Source organism: Chrysochloris asiatica, unplaced genomic scaffold (assembly GCF_000296735.1).
Source record: "Chrysochloris asiatica unplaced genomic scaffold, ChrAsi1.0 scaffold00257, whole genome shotgun sequence".
NCBI lineage: Eukaryota > Metazoa > Chordata > Mammalia > Afrosoricida > Chrysochloridae > Chrysochloris > Chrysochloris asiatica.
In genome coordinates, this window is record NW_006408775.1 from 2,804,766 (window position 1) to 2,815,324 (window position 10,559).

At 41.0% G+C, this 10,559-nt stretch overlaps 1 protein-coding gene across 1 annotated transcript; it reads left to right on the forward strand.

The window, feature by feature from the left end:
* The first annotated feature begins 3,740 nt into the window (after nucleotides 1-3,740).
* Nucleotides 3,741-4,682, forward strand: LOC102819961 (olfactory receptor 1361-like). Its single transcript, XM_006873901.1, has one exon. The coding sequence runs from the start codon at nucleotides 3,741-3,743 to the stop codon at nucleotides 4,680-4,682; it is 942 nt and encodes a 313-aa protein (XP_006873963.1).
* Nucleotides 4,683-10,559: the final 5,877 nt, after the last annotated feature.

Here is a 10,559-nt window from a genome sequence, read left to right on the forward strand (position 1 = left end):
AAAAAAAGCTAACAATTCCTATTTGCGCAGTGATTCTTGACCTGAGAGCAAAGGCACATGGCACGTTTTGGCTGTTTGGTTTTAATTGGAAACTGTCACTTTAAATTTCCAGGAGATCTGTGCGTATGCATAGTAGAACCCTCCAGCAGTGGGGGTGGGGTATGCATTCGCTCAGGCATCCCCTCTAGTCACCAGAATGGAGGTGCGCAAACATTGAGAGACCAATGAGCAGACACCAAAAAAATGAATGTCCACACGTGTATCTCCACGGTTCTGTCAAACCATTGTTTCAGGTGTTCGTGGCTGTTCTGATCCTTCCCCCACTTGGTCTCTCCCAAGATGGCGGCTCTGGGAATAGCTGTTGTTGTCATTGTTGTCAGGTGCCATCGAGTCGGAACCAACTCATAGGGACCCTATGCACAGCAGAACGAAACAATGTCCGATCCTGGGCCAACTTCACTACTGCCGCCACACTTGACGCCATCAATGCTGCCACCTGGCTGATCCATCTCGTTGGGGGTCTTCCTCTTTTTTTCTGACCCTCCATCTTACCCAGCATGACATCCTTCTCCAGCAACTGTTCTCTCCGGAAAATGTGTCCAAAGTATGAGAGATGAAGCCTAGCCCTCTTGGCCTCCAAGGAGCACTCTGGTTGCACTTCTTCCAAAACAGATCTATTGGTTCTTTTGGCAGTCCATGGCACTTTCAGTATTCTCCTCCAACACCACAACTCAAAGGCATCAATTCTTCTACGATCTTCCTTATTCACTGTCCAGCTTTCACATCCATATGAAGTTATTGAAAATACCATGGCTTGGGTCAGGCGCACCTTAGTCCTCAAGCTGACATCTCTGCTCTTCAATACTTTAAAAAGTTCCTGTGCAGCAGATTTGCCCAATGCAATGTGTCGTCTGATCTCAGTCAAGAGATCAGACGGGAATAGCTGAGAGTCTTGAATTAGAAAGCAATGGGTTTCTTGATTCTGCTACAAATTCCCCTAGCTGTAAATCTTCCAGTCTTCTAAATATACCTTTATATGTAGTTCAGAGTTCTAGCACCATCCCCTGAGCCTGCTTGGCCTGGTATTGTGTGTTGTTGGTGATGGAGCTCCTCACTTCATGTCTACCTGATCTGCCATCTTGTAGTAATCCGGAATCACATAGGGTATGTTTTAGGTCAGTTACCTTTTCAGATTAGGCACACAGAAGCACACAAAAAAAATCTGTCATGGAGTTGATTTCCATCCATAGCAGCCTGATAGGGTTTCTGATACCATAAATTCAGGAGCAGATAGCCTCATCTTTCTCCTGTGGAATGGTTGATGGGTTTGAAGTGCTGATCTTGCTGTTAACAGCTTATTTGTAACTCACTCTTCCAACAGGACCACTTAGGTAGAGAGAAGGAGGGGAAAGATACAGGCCACTGTGAAGACCACCAAGGAACCAAGTAAAAGAAGCTGAAAAGAGACAAGGACCCTCCCCTAGAGCTGACAGAGAGAGGAAACATTTCCCTAGAGCTGATACACTGAGTTAGGATATTGCCTCCTAAACTTTGAGAAAATTAATTTCTGTTCAGTAAACTCACCCAACTGTGGTATTTCTGTTACAGTAACACTAAGGAATGAAGACAGATGGCCTGTGCAATGCTTAGCTCCTGATACAAAGTGCATAAGCGACATATGTTTATTAGAAAATGTATAAATATTTTCTGAATATTTAATTTCTGATATGTAATTGGATAAGAAGCTTTATACATTACATTTGGGAATTATAATATTTGCACAGTACAAGAGGGTGAAAAAAAAAGAACAGAAAAAGAATAGATGGAGGAATATTGTCTTAATTTTATTGTTTTTGTTCTTTGAAATATTGAAAGTCTACTTCTAGCCTTGCCTTATTTATTTTTTACTTTTTATTGTGCATTCAGGGAAGTTGTTTAGACAAGATCATCAGTTTTACATCCAACAGATCATACACTGGTTTTCATCTCGATGATTGCAGTCCTCTCCATGCACCAGGCTGTTGTTGGGTCTCCGTCCAAAGGATTCCCTTCGTATCTTTGTAAAGGTGGTCTAGCTATTACAAATTCCTTTAATCTCTCTTTATCTGGATGTGTGCTGATTTCACCATTGTATTTGTGGGACAGTTTTGTTGGGTATATGATTATTGGTTAGCTATTTTTTTCTTTCAGAATTTCGTATATGTCTCCATTGCCTTCTCATCTGCATGGTTTTTGCTGAGAAATCAGAGTGCAATCTTATTGGTTCTCCTTTGTAAGTAGCTTTTCATTTTCCGTGAGTTGCTCTTCTTTCCTTGTCTTAGATTTTGGAGAGTATGATTATGATATGTCTTAGTAATTTTCTTTTGGGGTCTATCCTGTTTAGGGCTTGTTCAGCTTCTTGAATGCTTATCTTCTCATCTTTCACAACATTAGGGAAATTTTCTTCCAACATCTTTTGGCTATGTTTTTTGTGCTTTTGTCTCTTCTAGTTATGGAATTTGATCATTTGTGAGTTATTTCTCTTTATGTTGCTCCATATGAATCTTAAGCTTTATTCAGATTTTTTTCTGGCAAACTGATTAGTAAGCCTATGCAGATGATCAGACCTACAGAAATAACAAAACATGTTTACATACAAAACCCATCAATAACCTAAGTTTCTGAGCTTAGAAAGAAGAAAAGTATTCCTGAACTGAATTTCCAAATCAGTAGACACAAGTACAGATCAGTAAAGTAGTATGATTTGAGGTCCTAGGGCATTCTGCTTGGAACTTGTCTCCACCAAGATGGTTTCAACAAGTTATCTTTTAGGAGTTATGTAATATTCATTGTCATCAGTGCTTGGTCCAAAGGGACCAAAAGGTAGGTGTGATAATTATTGTGTTCTTGTCTCTAATGAGACTCTCAGGGAATTCTCTTTAATTGGAGACTCCTGTAAATGCCTGCTCTGAGATTTCCCCAAACATCTTTCCTACATAGAAAGTGGAAACCCTTAAACCATACTCCTCATTTGCTCAGAACTTGCCCATCTTTCCAACACTTTACAATCCTCACCAGAGAGAAGTGTTGGGCAGTCATAGGTGAAAAACACATGATGAACACAGAACTAACCTCCCCAGGTAAGATTACATAAGATGAGACTTTTTGATATTTGACTATTAAGGCATGTAGTTCTTTTAGGAATATCTGCTGTTAAATCTTCCTGATCTAAGGAGCAATAACAGGAGTCATGAATCCAATAGCTGGATATTAAGATCATTCCACTAATAATCAAATGTGTCTGTTTGCTTTTTATGTTCTGCTAAGGTGTGAAGAAGGAGTCTTGGTGTGGCATTATAGGATAAGCACTGAACTTCTAACCACAAGATTGGCCTTTCAAACCCAGCAGCCACTTCTCAGCAACCCTATATGGGGTTGATATGAGTCAGAACTGACTCGACAGCAATTAACAACAAGGCATGAAGAAATGACTAGGAAATGGTAAAGAGGACATGCACAATCACAGACTTGAGTCGAGTATGTCTGTGTGTGCTTTATGTCACATTTTATAATACCAAAAAAGATAATTAAAGGTCAACCAGCATCATTTGAGATGGGATCGGGAAGGTACTGGGGGAGATCTTGAGGGAGCATCCTGATAAAGTAAATAAAATCATGACAAGTTTGATGTGTCCCTTCTGAACCTTCAGTTCCCAGATTTCTGCTTTGTGTCTATCTTCTCTGCATCTGTAACTATACCCATGAGTTCTGCAAATCAGTCGAGTGTCTCTGAGTTCCTCCTCCTGTGGCTCTCCAGGCAGCCCCAGCAGCAGCAGCAGCTCCTCTTCGGGCTCTTCCTGAGCATGTACCTGGCCTCAGTCCTGGGGAACCTGCTCATCATCCTGGCCATCAGCACTGATTCCCGCCTGCACACCCCCATGTACTTCTTCCTCAGCAATCTGTCTTTCGTGGATGTCTGCTTCTCTTCCACTACCGTTTCCAAGATGCTGGCCAACCACATACTAGGGAGTCAGTCCATCTCCTTCCCTGGGTGCCTCACACAAGTATATTTTTTCATTGTGTTTGCAGTCATGGACAATTTACTCCTGTCTGTGATGTCCTATGACCGCTTTGTCGCTGTGTGCCACCCCTTACACTATACAACAAAGATGACCTTTCAGCTCTGTGCTCTGTTGGTCACTGGACCATGGGTCACCGCCAATCTAGATGCTTTGTTGCATACTTTGATGATAGCTCGACTCTCATTCTGTGCAGACAACAGAATCCCCCACTTCTTCTGTGATGTAGCTCCTCTCCTGAAGCTCTCCTGCTCTGACACACACATCAATGAGATGTTGATTCTTACTGTGGGAGGCCTGATAATGATCACACCATTGGTTTGCATCCTGGTTTCCTACATTTGCATCACCTGTGCTGTTCTGAGAATCCCATCCACAAAGGGGAAATGGAAAGCCTTTTCCACCTGTGGCTCCCACTTGGCTGTGGTTTCCCTCTTCTATGGCACCATAATTGCTGTATATTACAACCCTTCATCCTCCCACTCAGCTGAAAAAGACACTGCAGCTACTGTGATGTACACAGTAGTGACCCCCATGCTGAATCCTTTCATCTACAGCCTGAGGAACAAGGACATGAAAGGGGCTCTAAGAAAAATAATTGTCAGGAAGACAGGTTCTATGTGATGAAGGAATCAAAGACTCTCAATCTATCAACAGGTATAGATATTTCTGCCACTTCACTGTAATGTGAGGAACTATTTATCAATGTCTGTAAAGAACTTACAATAAATATTTACATTAGATACCTATCAATGGACTGTGGCATACCTGCAGACAGGTATAGGTTTATTTGTTTTTTATTACTGTATTAAATATTTTGCATGAAGGTTAATGGTTTTCTTTCTAAGTAATGATTTAGAAAACTCTGCCTAGCCAATATTTTCTCACTTTCTTTATGTAAATGCTCAGAATTTCAATTCAAACATGTTGCTGTGCAGTTGATTCTGGCTCATAGCAACTGTATAGGTTGAAGAGAACTGCCCTGTAGAGTTTGCAAGGCTCAAGTCTTTGCGGATGCAGATTGCCACATCTTTTTCCCATGACTCTACTGGTGAGTTTGTACAGCTGAGTTTCTCTTAACCAGCCATTTCCCTAACTGTTGTGCCCAAAGGACTCCTGAATCAACAACCTCGCCCATTGCCACTTAATACACTGGGACTAATGATGACCTTATAAGACAAGTAGAACTTCTCCTGAGTTTTTCCTGAGACTATAAATCTTACAGGAGCAGACATCCTCATCTGTCTCCCATGGAATCACTGGTTGGTTTGAACCATCTGTCGTATAATTTGCAGCCAAGTGCTTAACACTTGTGCCATCAGTATTCCTTTAATCTACAACAGTGGTATTGAATCCTGATAGCCTGTTAGTAACATATGGGGAGCTTTTAAAATATAGTGATGCTAACTCAAACCTGGAACAATTGAGTAAGAATCTCTGAGTAGGAGGCAGGCATTGGTGTTCTTTCCTTCTTTTTGTTCCCTGAGGATTCTAGTGTACCTTCTGAGTCAACACTCATGCTGTTTTGAGTATCTCCTATGATAGTTCTTCAGGAAGTGAAGAAACCTTTAGAGGACATGATTATGTGGGACCTGACAGCCAGAGGATAGTTCTCTGTGACACCAACTCTCTGTGGGCAAAATGTTGTGCGAAGATCAGTCCTTTGACCACAATGCACATTCCTGTGTCTCACACATCATCCTTTTCCATATCTGACCATGAGGGAGTATATTCAGAATATGCATCCTTTTGTTCTTAGGAGTCCCTGGGTGGCACAAACGGGTTAAGTTCTCGACTACTTGCTGGGGGGTTGGCAGCTTGAATCCACCCAGAAGTGACTTGGAAGACAGCTTGGTCATCTGCTTCTGAAAGGTCAGTTTTGAGAACCCAGTGGAGTGGTTCTATTCTCACACATGGAATTGCCATGAGTCAGAACAGACTCCATGGCTACTAAGAAAAATAGCAATAATACCTTTTTTTCTCTCAAAGAAATAGGTCTACATTTGCTATTCCATCTCTCCAGGATGCCTTGCTTGTCTCTTCTCCTTACCCTTTAAGATACAAGTCAATATTACCTCTTTATGAAATCTTTGCTGCTGGTTCCTCTCTCTGAAACCGTTTCCCTCTCCTGACTTCTCACAATGAAAGTCCACTTTCACTTACATTTCTTAATGACACTGTCTATTGGAACACTGAGGCTTCCTCCCCCCCGTCCCCTAGAGACTTTGAAATGCTTGGAACTCACACTAAATGTTCACTTCATTTGCTGGTAGGAATTGAATTATGTCTCCCCAAATATGCACTTTACAACAGCAACAACAAATATGTGTTTTACCCCCAAACTCCTATGCCTATGGATGTACTCTCATTTGGGAATGTGACTTTGTTACATTAATGAGGCTATTATCAGAATGCTGGCATTGTTAAAGTGCTGTCCATTTGGTTCCAACTCATAGCAACCATGTACAGGGTTTCTGAGGAGCCGTTGGTGAGTTTGAATCGCTGCTCTTGGGGTTCAAACCCACCTTGTGGTTTAGTGCTTATCCTTAAAGGCAATTACCTATGAGATATAAAAAGAGCAGCTTAGGAATAGTGAAACTCCAAATCACAGCTGCTGTCGATTTGATTCCTGCCTGCTTGCAGGTGCTCTATAGGACAGAGTACACTGTTTTCTGGGTTTCTGAGACTGTAAATTTTGGGAGTAGACAGCTGCATCTTTCTCCCGTGGAGTGGTTTGTTGTTATTGTTAAGTGCTGTTGAGTCAGTTCCGACTCATACTGACCCTGTATAGGGTTTCCTAGAGCTGACGCCCAGAAAGAAAGCATTTCCCAGAGGTGGTGCCCTGAATTCAGTTATAGTCTCCTCAATTTTGAGAATATAAATTTCTGTTTTTTAAACTCACCCAATTGTGGTGGTTCTGTTAGAGCAATACTAAGATACGAAGAAAGATGCCCTGTGCAAAGCTTAGCTCCTGACACAAAGTACATAAGCAACCCATGTTTATTGGAGAAGTGAATAAATAAAAATCTTCAGAATCTTCAAATTCTCATATGAAACTGGACAAGTTGTTGTTAAATGCTGTTGAGTCAGTTCTCCTGGGCAAGCAACTTGTTTGTTCTTGTAGTAATCAGTCGGTCTGCCTATATTGTTTTGTATTTTTCCTGTCAGTCTTTCCTTCAAGAAGTATCTTCTGTTCTTCTAGCCACTCCAGGCTGGTCTGCTTGTCCTTTCAAGTGGAAATTTCCCACCTCTGAAGATTCTGGATGCTGTTCAGGATTCCACCTATGGTCTTATGTAATGCAGAGGCTCCTCAGGAAGCCTTCTTCATTGGGCATGTTGCAGCCCCATTTTAGGTATTCTAATCAGTTATAGGCAGAAGACAGACTTACAAGCTTTCTATGGTGATATTTCTGGCTATTCCTTTCTCTCCCCCTCAAGTGTCTATTTTATAATATAGTGCAAGGAAAACCAAGATTCATAAGATAACCAAGCATCTTAATCATGGGGACACTTTTTAGCAATAAATGCCTATATTAAACAAGAAAACTGAGTTCAAATTAACAGTCTAATTTGACAACTCCAGGAACTAGAAAAAAAAGTGCAAGCTCAGCCTAAACCAACCAGAAGACAGAAGATAACAAAGATCAGAGAAGAAATCAAATCTAAACCAGAAAAACGATAGAGAGAATCAATAAAATGACAAGCTGCATCTTTGAAAGGATCAATAAAATAGATTTTTATTTAGATTGAAAAAAAGATTAAAAAATTAAAATCTATAAATAATCAAAATAAGAAATGAAATAGGGAACATCAAAACTGACTAGATAGAAATGAAGGAAATTATTACATAATATGAACAAGTGTATGACAGCAAATTGGATAACTTAGATGAAACGGACAAATCCTTAACAGTACACAAACTCAAGAGGAAGTAGAAAGTCTCAACAGAACCATAATAAGTGAAGAGATCAAATCAGTGACCCCCTTCCCTCACTTCATCAACACACTCCCTATCCTCCCAAAACAGTCGTGAACCAGTGTGTTCCTGGAAAAGTCTATTCAACTTTTAGAGAAGAATTGACACCAATACTGTTTACATTTTTCCAAAATGTAGAAAAGAAAAAAACAGTCACACATTTTTTTCTTTAACTTTTACTGTGATTTGAGTGAAGGTTTACAGAGCAGACCAGCAGTTTTGCATTCAACAGATCTTGTATTTCATTCATTTCAATGATTGAAATCCCCTCGATGTAACACCACTTATCCAACTCCTCTTAGTGTTTTTTGTTTCTATTCTTCCTTTCCCTCCCCCCCCCCCTTTTTTTTTTTGAAATTGGGTAATTGCTGCCCTTTTGATTTGGAATGTTTGACCACTCTATTGTGTGTGTACCTCACACAGTATTATGTTGTTGTCTCCCCCATATACCTATCCACTGCTTGACTGAAAATTGAGCCATGGGGATGAGTTCAGTTCCAGATCTGGAAGGTGATCAATAGCTATAGTTTCAGGGTTCTACCAGCCTCTATCTGACCAGTAAGCCTGGTCTTTTTTTAAAAATTTTTTTTAAGGTTTTTATTGTGGATTGAGTGAAAGTTTACAGGGCATATCATCAGTTTTATATACAGCAAATCATACACCTTGTTTCATTACAATGATTATAATCCCCTCCATGTACCATCAGTTAACAGTATTTCTTTCTATTCACTTTACCTTTTAAAAACAAAACAAAAACCCCTCAGACATGTATAATAATTTACACCTCCAAAGGGCACATTCTGCAAGTCTGCCTCCTGGTCACCAGCTCTTAGTCCTTCTCTTCTTAGTCCATGAATCTATAGTCCTCAGCTGCTCCCCCTCTCCATGCCCCCATCTCTGCCTCCATCTCTGGTGTCGCTGATTCCCTGGATAAGGTCCTGCACTCTGCTTGTGCACTTCTCCCTTGATGGTCCTAGGGTCCTCTGTTTCTGGACTGTAAGATTAACCACTCCCCTGTTTTTGTTACAAAACCTTTACAATTGTGACAGTCGCAATTAGTCATGATAACAATTGTTCACTATTGAATCATATGAATCTTATTTCCATCTCTTTTAACCAGACTCATCTAGACAAGATGAAAATTATTCAGTGTGGACTCTTTCTCCCCCCACCCCCTACATTCTTAAACTAAACTCTTTCTTTAAACCTTGTAAGCCAGTCACTTCATGCCTTTATCACCCCCTTATTTTAGGTAGCCAATGTCTAAGTTGCCCATCTCTATCTACCTTGTGTACAGAGGGGATAGCATTGATACTTGATGTGAAGACTCCTTCCCTCTCTGTTGGTATTTAGAGTTTCTACCTCCTTGAGTATAAGTCACATTCATCAAATTGTAGCACTTTACCCTTGTTTCCTTTATTAAAAATTTTTTTTTTTGTAATCTTCCTCTCATTGAGTGCTGATAATCAAGCCATTGAGGCTAGGTCAAATGGGTACTGTCTGCACGTTTGGGTGTTCTTGTGCCTCTCCCCTCACTTCATATCAGGTGGATGCTTCACTTTCAGCTCTAGCCCTCTGTGGTTATGTCCTTGTCTATGGGCTCAAGTTTCCTCATGTCTCACCACACTCTGGAACAACCAAGCCCTTCCTCTTCTCTCTCTCATCTCCAGGTCAACGGGAATCAATGGACTATGGCTGAATTCAACCCATTTTTTCATTGCTGCCTTTTCCCCTCTTCCACTCACCAGTAGACCAATGTGGTCGCCAGCAAGCTTACATGCCTGTTTGTGTGTTCCCTTTGAGTTTCAGTCTTAGATGGGGGTTTGTCCTGAAGGAGCTTGATTGCTTGCCTTGATGGCTTCCTGGAGAACAGCTTGCTTATTCTTGTAGTAGCCAGTCATGCTGACATTTTTGTTTTGGGTTTTTATTGCTGATATTTCATTGAAGGTGTATCTTCTGTCACTCTAGCTGTTCTACCCTGGTCTGCTTGTCCTTGCTAGTGGGAATGTCCCACCTCATAGTGTTCTGGATGGGACTCAGGATTCCACCTAAGGTCCTATACTCTGCAGAGGCTTTGCAATAGGCCTATTTCACTGGGCAAGTTCTGCTGTGGTCCATCCTCGACAAGGGAGTGAGTACACGAAGGTAGGATGTCTGGAGAGGCTAAAGAGAAAGAAACACTCGGAGACCAGACTGGATGCAAGCTGACAGGCAGATAGTCCTGCTGCCAAGAATGCACGCAGAACTAATTCTACCCCAGTCTTTTATTCTTATCAAGGAGGAACTTGACACAAAAGAGAAAAATGAAAAAAATTTGGTTCTTTTGAGACAGGACACAATAATTCACAGGTTTTATCTTAAAATAGCTTATCAAGGGCATCATGCTTCTCATGATAATCTAAAATCCTTTTTTCCATATGAAAAGATCAAGCAAGCTATTGTTGTTGTTGTTGTTGTCAGGTGCCATCGAGTTGGAACCGACTCATAGTGACCCCATGCACAGCAGAATGAAACAATGTCCGATC